This window comes from Apium graveolens, chromosome 3 (genome assembly GCF_009905375.1).
Source record: "Apium graveolens cultivar Ventura chromosome 3, ASM990537v1, whole genome shotgun sequence".
NCBI classification, from domain to species: domain Eukaryota; kingdom Viridiplantae; phylum Streptophyta; class Magnoliopsida; order Apiales; family Apiaceae; genus Apium; species Apium graveolens.
Window position 1 is genome coordinate 35,250,397 of NC_133649.1, and position 18,018 is coordinate 35,268,414.

Consider the following 18,018-nt stretch of genomic DNA (forward strand, 5'->3'; position numbering starts at 1 on the left):
GCATTCCCTTCCCTTTCAGGTCGCAACCGAAGGCAGTTTCTGAGTGGCCGAAACCTGTTCATTCGATCCGAAGAAATCTAGGAGTAACATTTGGCACCGTATGTGGGACATATAAGAATCACTAACGAGGTATTAAGACAATGACAAACATAGTTTTTGAGCAAACGCCATCACCTGGTTTCCTCCCACACGACGTGGGGCAGATGTCCACCCTGGTGGATGCCGATGGAGTCATCAAACTAACTCCTTACAAAGAAGCCTTGCTCCTAAAGATCTGAGCGAAAAAGTTAGTTACGGAGAAGGGCAAGGCCAAAGATGATCAAGCAAAAAAGGAGGCAGAGGCCTGCGCTAAGCGAAGAGAGGCCGATGCGTTACGACTAAAAGCCTTGCAGCTCAAGAGGGAAGAAATTGAGCTACAAGAAAAAGCACTGTGTGAAGCACTGCAGGCTAATGAACCAGAAAGAACTATCAAGCACAGGAAAGACCGTAGGGGTTATGACGAAGAAGATGAGTCTAACTCTGATTCGCATCCCTGAAGGAAATGAACGAAGCAACCCTTTTCATCTGATTCGGACGAGGAGCCTGATGGGTTTTGTATCAGGCTCACTCTCCTGGAAAATGCTATGTTTGGCGATAGACAGGTCGAGCAAAAGTCGATCGTCAGAGAAGAAATTGAACAGTATCGACCCCCTCCAGGCGAGGAAAGGCAGTTCCTAAAGATGAGTGAGTTTAATGGAAAGGGAGACCCCGAAGACCATTGTGAAAAATATGAGTTGCTGATGATTGTAATGGGGCATAATGACATCATGCTCTGCAAGATGTTCAAGACCTATCTGAAGGGATCGGCCTCGATACGGTACAAATCCCTCAATCCCAGGTCCATCGGGTCGTATGAGCAGCTAAAGAGAAAGTTCATAAAGTACTACTCGCATTTATACCGAAAAGCGAAGGACACTGAGGCCCTGGTCCACTGTAGACAGAGAGCGAATGAAGAGTTAGGGGATTATTTAGCTCGGTTCAAGGAAGAAGCTGGAATGGTCACAAATCTAGACAAATTCAAAGTTATAGGCTTCCTAACGGCGGGGCTAGACCCCTACAAAGGTAAGAAGCTTCGCTCCTCTCTTTACAATTTTCCCCTTAAATCCATGAATGGTATATATGTGAGGGGCGGGCATATTCGTCGAAAAATGGAAAGTATTGGGGGATACAAGGACTCCCGAAGTGATAACCGATCAAAGCGAGCAGACAAATACGAAATCTCAAGATCTGATATTGACCGAAGGGACAGTAAGAAAGAAGGGAGAAAGGAAACTGATCGTGGGGGTGAACGACACCGGGATAGAGATTTGGCCGTATTCACCTCTCTGAATATGCCAATATCCAAGATTCTCCATGAGATTAAGGGAAAGCTTGGGTTTGTTCGGCCTGCCAAGATGAAAGTCCCAAATCATAAGAAGAACCCCCACAAGTACTGCGATTATCACGGAGATAAGGGGCATAATACTGACGAATGCTACCATCTCAAAAAGCTGATCGAGCGAATGATCAAAGAAGACGAACTTAATCAGTTTGTTCGAGATCTGAGGGACAGACTGGGGCCGAAGGATTAACAAGAAGAACCAGAAGCTGAAGAGCCCGAGCGAAGAGACAGGATAAGGGGCAAAGTTGAGACTATATCTGGGGGCAGTGTTCAAGACAAGGATAGCAAGACAGCAAAGAAGAAGTATGCCCGACAAGTGTACAACCTCTATCAGTTCGGCCAGAAGAAGCCCCACATGCCCATGACTTTTAGTATAGAAGATTATGAGGACGTCATTCGCCCGCATGAGGACTCTCTTATCATCAAACCTCTCATTGGGCAGAACAAAATTTGGAAGGTGACAGTGGACACCGGAAGTTCAGCCAGCATACTATTCCACAAGACTTATTGCAAGATGAACCTGGAGGGAGAATAGTTAGAGCCCTGCCACGAAACCCCTCCCTACGCCTTCGGCGGGTATCCCATGCAGTTTGAAGGTACGATTACCCTTCTCGTCCTTCTGGATAAATTTCCATTTACTGTTGAAAAGTATGTAAAGTTCTATGTGGTTCGGATCGAGAGCCCATATAATGCTATCCTGGGAAGGCCATTTCTATCAACCTTTGAAGTGGTAAAATCTATACCTTATCTCAAGCTTAAGTTTCCAACCGAGAAAGGGGTAGGAGAGATAAGGGGCGATCAAAAAACCACCTGAATTATAATGTTGGAAGACTTGGAGAAAGATCAAACCTATGAGAAGCCAGATGAAACTGGAAAGAGAAAAAGAGCTAAAGTAGAGCCCAGTGGGAACAGAGAAACACTGAACCTTGAGTTGGAGAAGTTCAGAGCAGGTCTTTCAAGTTCGATGGTCGAACCAGCGGCCGAGACCGAAGAAGTAGAACTGTACGCTGGCCATTCGGGAAAAATGGTTCGGATTGGGAGAAACATGGAGAAAGATCTGAAGGAAAAGTAAATTGTTGTGATTCGGAAGTACCATGATGTGTTCGCCTGGGGGCCGGAAGACATGTCTGGTTTGAATCCCAAGACGACTAAGCATTTTCTGAATGTGCAGCCCGAGGCCAAACCAGTGAAGCAGAAGAAGAGAGCTTTTGTATTCGAATGGTAGAAGGTGATAGAGGCCGAAGTGGAAAAGTTGTTAGAAGCTAAGGTTATAGAAGTGATTGAATACCCCGATTGGTTAGCTAACGTGGTAGTCATCAAAAAATACAATGAAAAGTGGAGGATGTGTGTGGACTACACGGATCTCAATAAGGTGTGTCTGAAGGATCACTACCCCTTACCTAGCATCGACCAACTGATAAATGCCACAGCAGGATACCAGGTACTTAGTTTTCTTGATGCTTTTTCTGGTTATCATCAAATTACCATGAATGATAAGGATGTGCCCAAGACAGCATTCATAACTCTGAAGGAAACTTATTCTTATATTAAAATGCCCTTTGGACTTAAAAACGCTAGAGCCACATTCCAGCGAATGGTGAACAAGGTGTTCAAAGAACAGATCGGTCAGAATATGGAGGCTTATGTGGACGACATGATTGTAAAGTCCCTGTTCTAAGACCACGCCGAAGACTTGAAGGAATGCTTCGTAACTCTCCGAAGAAATATTATGAGGATCAATCCGAACAAATGCACCTTCGGAGTGTCCAATGGGAAATTCCCGGGCTATATGGTCAGCGCCCGTGGGATAGAGGCGAATCTTGAAAAAATCGAGACAGTCATCAACATGGAAGCCCCTAAATGCATCAAAGATATCCAAAGGTTGACCGGACGACTGGCCGCCCTTTGGCGATTCATTTCCAGATCAGCCGAGAAGGCACTTCCTTTCTTCACCGTGCTTAAAGGGTTAAAGAATGTTGAGTGGGGGCCCGAATTCCAAAAGGCGTTCGAAGAAGTGAAAGAGTACCTCATCAAGGCACCACTCTTAATGAGGCCTGATCTGAAGAAAACACTTCAGCTTTACTTGGACGTGTCCGACAGAACACTAGGGGCAGTACTTGTGAAAAATTATGAAGGTATTCAACATCCTGTTTTCAACGTGTCTCGTGTCCTTAAGGATCCTGAAACGAGATACCCCAATGCCGAAAAGTTCGCATATGGGCTGGTTATGGCCTCTCGAAAATTGTGACACTACTTCCAGGACCGAACGATTCAAGCTATCATCAATCAACCTCTAAAGAAAATTTTGACAAGGCCCGAAGCCTGGGGAAGGGTCGTAGCCTGGTCTATTAAATTAGGAGAGTTCGACCTTGAATATGTCCCCAGGACTGCAATTAAAGCTCAAGCCTTGGCTGATTTCATGGTCGAATGTATGTTTTTGGGGCCGCAGGATCTCACCCCATAAGAATAGCTCATTCAGACTCCGGGGAAATGGAAGCTCATTGTGGATGGTTCGGTAGCCGGGAAAAAATGTGGAGTCAGCTTAATACTTTCCAGCCCCGAAAGGTTTCGACATATGTCAAGCTATAAGGTTTGATTTTCCCCTCACCAATAACGAAGCAGAATACGAAGCACTCCTGGCAGGAATGGAGTTAGCCCGAAGTCTCAAGGCGAAGCATTTAAGAGCGTTCAGTGACTCAATGTTAGTGGTTAAGCATTTTTCTGGAGAGTACGAACAAAGGGATCCTCGGACAAAAGCCTATGCCACTAAGGTAAAAAATGCTTCTTTGTCATTTGAAACTTTTGAGCTAAGTCAAATTGGCAGGGAGAATAATATCTGGGCAGACGCCCTCTCCAGGCTAGTTTCGGCTGAGACACAGAGCCTAATTGGTTCTATCTACCTCACCGAAGTCAAGACGCCTTCGATCGAGAAAAAAGAATGTCTGGAAATTCACCAAGGCACCGATTGGATGACTCCGATAAGGAATTTTATGGAAAAGGGAATCCTACCTTTAGACCAAAGTGAAGCCCTAAAAATAAAATGCAGGGCATCAAGCTACACAATTATTAATGAAAGAATGTACCGTCGATCTGTCAGCCAACCCCTCTTAAGGTGCTTAAATATTGAAGAACAACATCAAGTTCTCGAAGTGGTGCACGAAGGAATTTGCGGAGAGCATTTGGCCGGTCGGTCTCTCGCCTTTAAAATCCTTCGTTAAGGGTTCTTTTGGCCGACTTTGAGAGCTGATGCAAGTGAGTATGCAAAGAAATGTGAACGATGTCAGCTGTTCGCCACGGTTCCGAAGCAACCTCCCGAAGAAATGACTTTTGTCCTTAGCCCCATTTCATTCGCCATGTGGGCCATAGACATAGTTGAAATTCTCCCCAGCAGCACCAAACAGACAAAATACAGCATAATTGCCATCGACTACATGACCAAGTGGGTCGAAGCCCGACCGTTATTCGCCATAACCGAGGAAGCAGCTAAGAAATTCTTTTTGGAGCGGATCATTCTCAGATTTGGGATTCCAAAAATTTGCGTCTCTTATAATTGTTCGCACTAAAACACACGCGAAAATACTCGCAAGTGCACATGATCACAAGTAGTATAAGATATAAGTCAAGTTCATTCCCACAGAGAATCGGTTTAGGTTAAGTTCAGATTATGCACCTATGCAATAATGTATGATTATCGTTCAATGCTAAGACAATTAACAATTTGTGTTTTAATTAAATTAAGAGATTATATTAAATAACATTAAATACGAGAATTAAGATTGAATTACTTATATGAGAATAAACATGGGATTCTAACTTTATTAAATACTTCATTCAAAGTTTATGTCTTTAATCCTAGCATGTGATGGTGATGATAACTAATCAGATAACACGAAACTAGTATACGCCAACTTTCATTGTACATATACCCTATTATTAAACATCCATAATTAAGATAGAAGTTGAATAGACACCAATTATGCTTAGTCCCTATATTTCTATAAAGATTGAAAACATAATGGTTTAAGAGCAAGTTATCTATCTTGATTATATAGGGTGAATAAGATGGTTAAAATTACCTACGAATTATGCATATCAATTCATACATAAACCTATGCTTGCATGGCAAGTTCTAAACCTCTATATTCATTATCGCTTCAATAGAGATTAACAAACAATCTTAGATGTTAGCTACGCATCAAAGACGAATAAGCACAACCAAACTAGGAAATCATAAATCACCATACACAAAGGATTTTAAAACAATTAAATATTGAAATCCATAAATAAATATGTTAGAACCCCATGACAACGATTAGTTCATAATCGAACTCATCGTCACCAGGGGTTCCAACGAAAACATGATAATAAACAATATAAGAGTATTAGGATTTAAAGACAAATCGAAACAAGCATCCAAAGTATCAACTATATTGAAGAATATAAAAGTCTTCTTCTCCATAGTCGCCTTGTGCTTTCTAGGTCTTCGTATTTCTCTCCCTTGGCTCCTTCTTATTAAAAACGAATTATAATTGGCTTATATATGCTTCTGGACGACCTGGGCCCTCAAAATTATCAAATTCAAGTCAAATCAGGATTGTGGCTCAGGACTCTGGAGTGGCCGCCTGTTATTCCTAGAGGACTAACAATGAGATTTACAGAAGGGGGGGTTGAATGTAAATCTCAAAACTTTTTCAAGTTTTGAGAAGTTTATTAAAGCAGTGTGTTCTAGATGAACAAGTGTATGAATTGCTTTGAGCTAATGCAGACAGATATATATTCAAACACAAAATGTAAAGAACACAACAAACTTTAAAAACTTTTCTGGTGGATTTGTTATTCCACCAGAGATGGTATATTAGAAAATCTGTGTTCAACAATGTTGATCACAGCTGCATCCTAGTACAAACTAGATGAATTTTCTCTCAAGATATTTCTTAACAGCTCTGGAAAAATCACTCTAATTACTAGCTTCTTCTTGGTTTATATATTACCAAGTGTACAAGTGAAAAACAATATAAAATTACAATAGTAAAATAAGTTCTTCACTTGCTTCTTTTCCTGTTCACTCAAGTACTTTGTTGACTATTGCATCTTTGTACTAAAGAAGAACGGCTGCTTTTTCTGTTGATCCTGAAATTCGGCTACCACATCTCAGGTTTTCTCTGTCAACCCATGTGCCTCTGTTTGTAGGTACAACTACCACTTATCAACGGCTAATTAGCAGAACATCCGTTGAAGCTTTCATCCGTTGATGACTTCATCCGTTGAAGGATGTTATCCGTTGAAGCTTTAGAGACATCCGTTGAAGCTTAGCTTCTCATCCGTTGAAGGTCTTTAAGTCATCCGTTGATACCACTTCATTTATACAAAATTACAAGGCATGAAATATTTACAATTGGCCTTCCTATCTGCATATCATCTAGTAGTCAACATGACTCATAGTTTCTCTCAACTTCTAAGAATTACATTTTAAATACAGAGACTGAAATATGCTACAATACTAGACTTATTTCTAAGTAAAGCTACACCATCAACGGATAGCCAAAGTGGTCTTATCCGTTGAGGCTACAGACACTAAATTTCTACTTAAGTGTTTAAACATATCATCAAACTAATGCGCATATATTCCTAACAATCTCCCCCTATTTATGTCTATAAGAACTGTAGGCATAAATTCAGGGTTAACTTGATGATAACAAAACACTTAACAAATATTTGAATTGAAACTAAGTAGAAATATAAAAAGTGCTGCAAAAGTGTATGTACTAGGAGGTAATTGAAGATTTACAGTATTTCAAAGGGTGCTCCTCTAGCCTGAGCAAATCATCATTTTCTTCTTTGTTCCCTGGTTTTCTTTCCTAGCCCTTTGTCATTTTCCTCAATTTGGAGTTGGAGTTGTCTGAAGAATTCAGCTTCATCTTCATCACTGATATCTAACTTAGATTGCATTTCCTTGAGAGTTTCATTGCTGGCAATCTTGAGTTGGTCTTCAAGTCTGAAAAATCTTCTGACTCCTTTGTCATCTCTAAATTCCATCAACCAATGAGGTGATTTGTGAATTTTAGTTCCCCTTTCTTGTATGAGTAAGGTTCTGGGCAAAGCATTTGGTTCCCTCCAAGTCTTCCTTATGTTGGCAATCTTGTTGAGAATTTCAGTCTTGGCTGTTCTGGTAAAGCCAGAATCCTTTTTGATGGCTGAAAAGACTCTGATCAAGGTAGAGTAGCCTTCATTTAGAATCCTGTAGAGAGGCCATGTTCTTTCCCCAGCTCCCTTATATCTGAACACCAATCTCTCTGGTAGCTGTCTGTAGGCAGCTATTCCCCTTACTTCCTCCAGCTCATCCAGATAGAGATTAATGTCTAAAGCTTCTTTTATGTCACAGATGTGAACATAATCATCTTTAGAAATGGGTGGCTTAGGGTTAGGTTTTTGTTTTTGAGTGAATTTCTTAGAGGTTAGGGGAGGTGTAGATTTAGATTTTCTTTTCTGTTTCTTTGGTAGTGGTAGAGTGGTTAAAAAGGTAGGCAATGTGATGTTGTCCCAATCAATAGGTTCCTCTTTTGGAATGATTGGTTCACCATGGATATTTATAGAGGGATCAGCAACAAAAGGTTCAGGTATGGAAGGTAGTGGTTTAGATATAGATTTGGTATCTTCAGGGTTATCTTCACTCCTTCTGTGTGCCTTGGCCTTTCTTCTGTTTCCCTTCTGCCATTCCTCTCTTTCCTCCATATTTTCACCAAATATGCTCCCAAGAACCTCATCTAAGTTAGCAATCTTTTCTTCACCCCTGACTTCAATTCCTTTCATTTCTTCAACTTGGCTTGACTTTAGCTGTTTTTCAAGCTTTGCTTGTGCTCTTTTGTCAGCCTTGAGTTTTACAGCTTCTTTCTTCAACCTTCTGGTTTCTTCCCTTTTAGCCTTTAGAAATTTGGGATGTCCTTGCATCACACAGATACTCTTTCCCTCTCTATAGATAAAGGCCATGTTCATTCTCTCACCCTTGTCCTTGGTCTCCTTCTTCTTTATGATGCTTGCACTTAGAACTTTGTCTCCATCAGGTTTTGGAAGAGGAAAGTCTACTTCCTTTATCTGAGCAAAGTCTAGGGGATTCTTTGTGGAGTCCATACTGGATCTAGTGTTGGGCTTTAGAACCATAGGTTTTAAATTCTTGAAAGAAGTCTCTCCAACCTTATTTCTCCCTACTGGCTTGAGCTCCATGTTGATTGGTTCAATCTTTGTGCTAAATTTCACAGATGTTGATTTATTTTGTGTAGAACCAAACACCAATTGTAACCTTTCATCAATTTTCCTCCATTGTTCTTTCATTTGTATTTCAGCTGCTGCTAGCTGAATCAAATCAATTCCATCAGGTTTTCCCTTGATTTGAATGATTGGAGAGGTAGTGATGGCAGGAACTAGCACTTTAGATATCTGAATCTTTGTAGAGGGCTCTCCTTCCCCTTCCCTTTTATTCTCCCCCTTTTTGTTATCATCAAGGAGAGGGGTCAAGCCTTGTGCTTTTGCCAGCTGCATTAGGAGATTGGTTTGAGATTGTTGGTTGAGAAGAAGGGTGGCCACAGAGTCTTCAATTCCTTGAACTCTGTCTTCCAACTTGGCCAGCCTTTGTTCAGTAACTGATTCCTTTTTCAATCTCGAAACCAAGTCCTGCAAAGTACCATAAGGCATGACTGAATCCAATTTTTCTGAAGTGAAGGATTTCAAGTCAGCAATATCTTTCCTGAGATCATCTAGACTCATATTTTGCTTTACTTGCTGCAACTTCATGAGATGCAGTGAGTCCAGGTGAGCTTGGAGGATAGCCTTGATATTTGCATTTGAAGTGTTCTGAATGGCCTGTTGAATAGTGATGATTTGTTTGACCAAGTGGACATTGAATTCACCTGTTCTATGCTCCTTAGTCAAGGCCCATTCAGGTAGATTAGGAATGGAACTAGGGTCTTCATCTCCCCCTATGTTCATGCTTCCATCAGAAGAAATAGAGTCATCATCATCAGAATTTACTCCAAATTCCTCAGATGGCTCACCAGCTGTAGAAGGCATCCTGTTAATAGCAGCTTTATCCCTTTGAAGAGATTCTGTTGTGTGCACTAGATGTAGTGTCCTTTCTGCCTCCTCATTGCCCTGAGCAGCCAACATTTGAAAGGCTGTCACAGGATGAGTAAAAGTGTCAGCATCCAAGGAAATGTTATCAATTACAGCTTTGTAATGTTGCTGAAATTGTCTTTCCTTTTCAGCATCATCCACAATCATTGACTCATGAGCAATGGCTGGTTCCACCCTTGTATCAACTGTACCTGCTTTTCTCTCTTTTTCTCTATGTTCTTGCATCAGGGGCTCCCCCTGGCTCACACATCTCACTCCCTCACCTTCACCTTCTAAGGTGGTACTCCACTCACTGACTTTTGCCATGCTGGAAGAAATAGCATGCATTTTTGTGCTCTCAATCTCTCCTTTTGCCTGGGAGCAACCCAGCCTCTCACTCAAATTTTCACTCCCTGCCCTCAATCCTAAAAGTGATTGCACAGTATTCATGTCTTCTACACTTGGAATCATTTCAGTTATTTGTGTAGAGACTATCAACGGATGTGGAATATCCGTTGAAGTTGAAACTGTTGTTATCAACGGATAACTGCTGTTAAGCTTATCCGTTGAAGAGCAACCACTTGTCAACGGATGAGTGATATCCGTTGAAGAAGGAAAAGAAGATGAAATTGAAAGTGATATAACTGTTGAATCTGTATAGATTGATTTGATATGTGTTGATACAGATCCTTCAATTATATCTGAAAGAATTTGCGGGTGATCCAACAAATCATCTAAAAGATGATGATCACCTGTATTTGAGTGGGGCTCCTCCCTGAGTTGTAAAGAGGGAGAATCAGGAATTGATGGGAATAACATATCCACATCCAGAGATGGTGAAGAAGTATTTGGTAATTGATGTGTAGTTATTGTGAGAGAATGGGGCTGTGACTCCACATTTATTGGAGTCACATCAAACTGAGTTTGAGAAGGCACAGAGACAGATGGATGTATCTGTGCAGTGTGTGCACCCTGTGTAGAAGATTGGGTTCTAGCCTTCTTCCTTCTAATAAAAGCTTTTGTAGGTGAGTGTTTGGCTTTGGTGTCCCTCCCTCTTTTGTTCTGTGTTCCTGGTTGGGAACTCTTTTCAATAGTAACATCCTTTTGGGAGGATGCTACTAGGGATGTGCTAGAAACCTTTTCAACCACCACAGCTTTTTGAGAAACTGGGGCTTGGCTAGCTTGGGAAGCACTCAACTCTCCTTCCTTATCCTGGGGGTTTCTTTGATGTTCACCCCTCCCCTCACCACTCACACCCTGATCACTTCCCTCAGGGTTAATGGTTGTTGTTACAACTGTTGTCTTTTGAGAAACAACAGAGGTGGTTTTCTTTGTCTTGGATTTTGAAAGTTTAGATTTGGTGACCTTGGTAGAAATCTGTTGGGGCATTGACACAGATTTCATGGCCACACTAGAAGATAAATAAATAGAGGGGTTGGAAGAAGTAGGAGTTGTAGAAGCAATTACCTCACCTACCTGGGGTGCATTCATGATTGGTAAATATACCAATTGCACACTGCTGTTGAGATCCATTCTCAATAAGTCTGCAAGAACTCTTTTCTCTTGTGCCCAGCACTTGAGTTTATTATTCTCATTGATAATGACTAAACCTTCAGCAACATGGTTAGCCAATAACATAAAGAATCTAGCATAATAGATGTTATTAGGTCTATTAGCTTTGTTACCTAATCTAGTACCTAATTCTAGCATCACATAGTTGCTAAAGTTAAAGTACCTATCAGAAACAAGCATATAGAACATATTAACAAGAGATGAAGTTATGGCATCAAAATTACTAATTTTCCCAGAGAAAACCTTTATGAAGGCATCCCCAAGAAAACTCCATTCTTTCCTAAGGCCTTTTCGTCTAATACCCCCTAAATTAGCAGAGTTAAGAGAGTAACCTATGGAATCTAACATGCTGGATACATCACTATCAGTGTGTGGTGTCATGGCATTGTTCTCAGGTAATTTAAAACATGCTTGTAAGTCATCACAGTTAATACAGTGATTTTTACCTTTGAGAGTGAAGGAGATAGTCATATCCATGGAGTTGAACTCAGCAGTTGTCCAAATCTCCTCAACTACTTCACAGAAAATCGTTGGGGCTTCCAGCATTGCATAGCTAAGTTTACAGTTTTTGATGAAGTCCATCATTTTGTGATAATCTGAGTGGGCTTCATTCTTTTCTACCAGAGCTATGAAATTGTTCTTCTCGTAGATGAACCCAGATTGAGACATAATCTTCACGACTGGTGCCATTGTTGTGAGTAGAAATTGCAGAGAATAACTTGAAGGTTTTGCAGAGAGAAAATGGTAAATGCTTGAAATTCTAAGAAAGCGTAAAGTAATAATGAACAATCAGAAGGGCTTATATGCTTTCAAAGAAAAAGAAATAAATAAAGGATTAATCAATAAATAGGTGTTAGTGAATTTCAGCCGTTTAAGAATAAACTGTAAGTATTCTAATAACTACCTTTAAAACCAATACATACAGATGTATGTATGGTATCAACGGTTAAGAAAATAGAATCAACGGCTGTGAAACACCTCAAACGTCTGATGTGACATTTCAACGGATAATGTAAATTGTCATCCGTTGAAAGGTACTTCAGCTTTATCCGTTGACGGATAAAAGTTCCAGAGATATACTTGTCTTTCAACGGATAATGAATATCCGTTGATAGAGCAATTTTGACTTTCAACGGATAGGGAACATCCGTTGATGGAATAAACTTTGTTAAAAGTCAAATTTGTTCTAGCAACTAATATATTTCAGGCTTCACATCAAATTGCAAAGAAGACATGAATTTTAAGAGTAATTAAGCATACCTAGCTCACTTACCAATCTTGTGAATGTTGATTCATCAAGTGGCTTGGTAAATATGTCAGCAATTTGTTGTTCACTTGGAACAAAATGTAGTTCCACTGTACCATTCATGACATGCTCCCTGATGAAGTGGTACTTAATATCAATGTGCTTGGTCCTTGAGTGCTGCACAGGATTCTCTGTTATGGCTATGGAACTTGTGTTGTCATAAAAGATAGGTATTCTATCAACATGAAGTCCATAATCAAGGAGTTGATTCCTCATCCATAACATTTGAGAACAGCAACTTCCAGCAGCAATGTATTCAGCCTCAGCTGTAGAAGTAGAGACTGAATTTTGCTTTTTGCTAAACCATGATACAAGCTTGTTTCCCAGGAATTGGCAGGAGCCTGTTGTACTTTTCCTGTCTATTTTGCAACCTGCATAGTCTGCATCTGAATAACCAATTAGATCAAAGCCAGATTCTCTAGGATACCAAATTCCTAAATTTGGTGTACCCTTGAGATATCTGAAAATTCTCTTGATAGCAATTAAGTGAGACTCCCTAGGATCAGCTTGAAATCTAGCACACAGACATGTAGCAAACATTATATCTGGTCTGCTAGCAGTTAAATATAAAAGTGAACCAACCATGCCTCTATAACTTGTAATGTCCACAGACCTTTCAGTCTTATTTAATTCAAGTTTGGTGGCAGTGGCCATGGGAGTTTTTGCAGATGAACATTCCATTAAGTCAAACTTCTTTAAAAGATCATGAATATATTTAGTTTGACTAATGAAAATTCCATTACTAACTTGTTTAATTTGTAAACCAAGAAAATAGGTTAGTTCTCCCATTAGGCTCATTTCATAATTACTTTGCATTAGCTTAGCAAACTTTTTACAAAGTTTATTATCTTTAGAACCAAATATTATGTCATCTACATAAATTTGAACAAGTATACTAGAGCCATTAACATTTCTAAAGAAGAGAGTTTTATCAACAGTACCTCTAGTGAAGTGATTCTCCAAAAGAAATTTTGATAATGTTTCATACCAGGCTCTAGGTGCTTGCTTCAGTCCATAGAGTGCTTTCAACAGATAATACACATAGTCTGGAAAATTTGGATCTTCAAATCCTGGAGGTTGACTTACATAGACTTCTTCCTCTAATTTCCCATTTAGAAATGCACTCTTGACATCCATTTGATAGACTTTGAAATTGGCATGGGCTGCATAGGCTAGAAAGATTCTGATAGCTTCAAGTCTTGCAACAGGAGCATATGTCTCATCAAAATCTATTCCCTCTTGCTGAGAATAGCCTTTAGCAACCAATCTGGCTTTATTCCTTATGATAATGCCATTTTCATCCATCTTATTTCTGAATACCCATTTTGTATCAATAGGACTCTTGTTCTTTGGTTTGGGTACCAGCTTCCAAACTTGGTTTCTCTCAAATTGGTTTAGCTCTTCCTGCATAGCTAATATCCAATCTGGATCCAATAAGGCTTCTTCCACTTTCTTAGGTTCCTCCTGAGATAGAAAACTACTATACAGACATTCATCTTGAGTAGCTCTTCTTGTTTGCACTTTAGATGATGCATCACCAATGATCAGTTCAAAGGGATGATTCTTGGTCCATTTCCTTTGAGGTGGAAGATGAGCTCTAGATGAGGTGATCTCAGTATTGTCATGATGTGAGATAGAGTTTTGATTAGTTGAAACTCCCCCTGAGTTGTTGGTCCTTTGCAGGGAACTTGGAGTTCCATCAATTAATGATGTAAATTGATTATCAGTTGATGAGCTATGATCAACGGATGCTTCATTAAGTACTTCAACGGATGATGCACAATGTCTTTCAACGGATGCTGAATTTTGTGCATTATCCAGGAGCAAATTTTGTATTCCTTTTGAAGTGTCGTCTCCATCAATCTCTTCTTCACTATCATCACAATATATTTCAATATTGTCAAATTTGAGTCTCTCATAATGTTCCTCATCTGTTAGTCCATCAATCTTTTTATCATCAAACACAACATGCACAGATTCCATAACAATGTTGGTTCTTAGATTGTAGACCCTATAAGATTTTCCAGCTGAATAACCAACAAATATTCCTTCATCAGCCTTTGCATCAAACTTCCCTTTATGGTCAGATTGATTCCTCAGTATAAAACATTTACATCCAAAGACATGAAGAAAGTTTAGAGTTGGTTTTCTTTTCTTGAACAACTGATAAGGAGTCATGCCTTTAGCTTGATTGATCAAAGAAATATTTTGAGTGAAACAGGCACAATTAACAGCTTCAGCCCAAAAATATGTTGGTAACTTTGATTCTTCAAGCATTGTTCTGGCAGCCTCAATTAAAGATCTGTTCTTTCTTTCAACTACCCCATTTTGCTGAGGTGTTCTTGGAGCTGAGAACTCATGCATGATTCCATTTTCTTCACAGAACAGCCTTAATGTCAAATTCTTGAACTCAGTTCCATTGTCACTCCTGATGTTTCTTACCTTCAAGTCAGGATGATTGTTGACTTGCCTGATGTGATTGATAATGATTTCACTTGCTTCATCCTTTGATCCAAGAAAACAGACCCATGAGAACTTTGAGAAATCATCTACAATCACTAAGCAATATCTTTTTCTTGCTATTGACAATACATTGACTGGTCCAAACAAATCCATATGTAACAGCTGTAATGGTTCATCAATTATTGTTTCAAGCTTCTTCTGAAATGATGCTTTCCTTTGTTTGCCTTTCTGACAAGCATCACACAGACCATCCCTTGAGAATTCAACAAGAGGTATTCCTCTTACTAAGTCCTTTTTGACTAGATCATTCATTGTCTTGAAATTCAAATGGGATAGCTTCTTGTGCCATAGCCAACTCTCAACTGAACTTGCTTTGCTGAAGAGACAAGTAATAGATTCTGCATCTGTAGAGTTGAAGTCAGCTAAGTACACATTTCCTTTTCTAACTCCAGTTAGAACCACTTTGTTGTCTTTCTTACTAGTGACAACACAGGCTTCAGAATTGAAGGAAACTGTATTCCCTCTATCACATAGTTGACTGATACTCAGTAAGTTGTGCTTGAGACCATCAACTAATGCAACTTCTTCAATGATGACATTCCTTGTTGAAATCAAGCCATATCCCATAGTAAACCCTTTGCTGTCATCTCCAAAGGTTATGCTGGGGCCAGCTCTCTCTTTAAACTCTGTGAGCAGGGAGAAATCTCCAGTCATGTGTCTTGAACAGCCACTGTCCAAGTACCATAGATTTCTTCTATTTTCCTGCACACCACAAAATCAATCAATTTGATTTTGGTACCCAAGTTTCCTTGGGTCCATTCTTGTTAGCCCTTCTCCTAGACTTCATTCCTCCTGCATCTTTAGACTTAGGTGAGTTTGAGTCAACCTTGGTCTTAGATGTGGTTGGTTGAGGTGTAGGGTTAGTCACAACATTATCCAGCACATTTATAGAATTATTAGGCATGGATTGTGCATACATGTTATTCCACATTGGCATATTGTATGGAAATTGAGGCATACTGAATGCAGCAAGATAAGGATTGTTAAAATATGGCATGTTTGCAAAATGTGCATAAGGATTTTGTTGAGACATAACAGGCATAGCATGTAGAGGTGATACAGACATGTTAGGCATGGAAGAGGGTACAGTTATGGGAGATTTCTTAATAGATTTACAATTAGCAGATAGATGATTAACACTACTACAATGCACACAGCTTTTTCTAGGAGCATACTTATCAGGTGTGTAATTGTTATGTTTGTTAACTCCTACCTTCCCATTTCTGTTGGATTTCCTTTTGGATTCCTTTTTATCCTCAACCATCTTGAGCCTATTATTTAACTGTTCTAAGGTCATGTGCCCTACATTCACCTTTCTGACATCTTTGGATGTGCTTGCTTCTTCTTTGACAAAGTTCTTTGAAGTTGAACCAAACTTTTTGTTGAGTTTCTTTAGATTTTCTCTTTTAGAAACATCTGCCTGTTTTAATTGAGGAACCTTCAACGGATGTTCCTTTTCTTCCTTCAACGGATAACTTTCATCATCCGTTGATTCCACATCCGTTGACAGTCCATCAATTAATTCCAGTTTCTTTTTATTTTTATCCCAGGCAGTTTCACAGAATGATTCAATTCCTTGGACTTTGGCAATTTGAGCACTTACATCCCTAGATGTTTTCCAGGCTTTAATCACCTCTTGCTCTTTCTCTAATTGATTGGAAAGTATTTTTACTTTCTTAACAGATTCAGCTAGTTCATTCTCAACAGATATACAATGCAATTTGGTTTTCTCTAGGTCAATCAACTTATTTTCTAACACAGTATTTCTATTGCTTAAAAACAGATTGTTCTCTTTGATCCTACTATTTTCTTTAGCAAGAGATTTAAGAGACACACGCAAATGATACAATTCAGTAGACATGTCATTGAAAGCATCATTGCACTCTTCTTTAGTAAGCTGTGTTAAATCAGTAGTGATTACCTGATTGCTTGATGAACTAACTTCATTTTCTTCAGAATCAGCCATGAGAGCAAGGTTGACATAATCCACATCTTCATCCTCTTCATCTCCATCAGCTGCCCAGTCCTTTTCTTGAGTAATGAAAGCCCTTTCCTTCTGTTTGAGCAGATCAAAGTATTTCTTTTTGTAATCTACTTGTTCAAATTTCTTCTTTTCAGAGGTTGGCTTTCTGCACTCACTTGCAAAGTGTCCACTTATACCACAATTAAAACACTTGAACTTGGATTTGTCCACCATGTTCTTATAGGGTTTAGTGGCTCTAGTGTTTTTCCTGAACTTCATCTTTGCAAATCTCCTGGACAGAAATGCAAGATGCTCATCAATACCATCAGAGTCATCTTGACTGGAGTTGTCTTCATTTTCAGCAACTTGCTCTTTACCCTTGTCTGATTCTGGATTTCTTACACCATCTTTGGAGCTTGATGTAGATCTCACAGTTTCTTTTCTGCATGCTTTCTCATTTTCAGCTACCAATGCAACTGAACCTCCTTTCTTTCTCCCCCTCTCCAATACCTCATCCTGTTCCAACTCTAGTTCATAAGTCTTCAAGATTCCATATAATCTTTCAAGAGTAAAGTCCTTATAATCCTGAGAGTTTCTTAAGGAAACAGTCATGGGTTTCCATTCCTTTGGTAAGGATCTCAAAAATTTAAGATTTGAATCCTTCACCTGGTACACTCTACCATACAGCTTCAGTCCATTCAACAGCTTTTGGAATCTATTGAATGTGTCATTTAAAGATTCATTCTCTTCAAAATGAAAGTACTCATACTGTTGAATGAGAAGCTGCATTTTGTTCTCTTTTACTTGTTCTGTACCTTCACACAGCAGCTGAACTGTGTCCCAAACCTCTTTGGCAGTTGAACAATTTATCACATTATCAAACATATCCTTATCAAGACCATTAAACAAAATGTTCATAGCCTTCTTATCCTTGTGGACTTCTTCTGTGTCTTCCATTGTCCATTCTGCTCTAGGTTTTGGAATGGATTGACCAACAGCAATTGTGGCCGTAGCAACTGTGGCTACTTTGTGGGGAATGTGAGGACCATTCTCAATGCAGTTTACATAACCTTCATCTTGGGAGAGTAGATGAAGGTGCATTTTCACCTTCCAGTGGTGATAACTGTC

The 18,018-nt window shown here is 39.6% G+C and overlaps 2 protein-coding genes across 2 annotated transcripts; both read left to right on the forward strand.

Annotated features, from left to right (window-relative positions):
* Window positions 1-623: 623 nt before the first annotated feature.
* Window positions 624-1,610, forward strand: LOC141714100 (uncharacterized). The gene has a single exon (XM_074517641.1). The coding sequence runs from the start codon at window positions 624-626 to the stop codon at window positions 1,608-1,610; it is 987 nt and encodes a 328-aa protein (XP_074373742.1).
* Window positions 1,611-4,065: 2,455 nt separating this feature from the next.
* LOC141714101 (uncharacterized) lies at window positions 4,066-4,638 on the forward strand. Its single transcript, XM_074517642.1, has one exon. The coding sequence runs from the start codon at window positions 4,066-4,068 to the stop codon at window positions 4,636-4,638; it is 573 nt and encodes a 190-aa protein (XP_074373743.1).
* The last annotated feature ends 13,380 nt before the right edge of the window (window positions 4,639-18,018 follow it).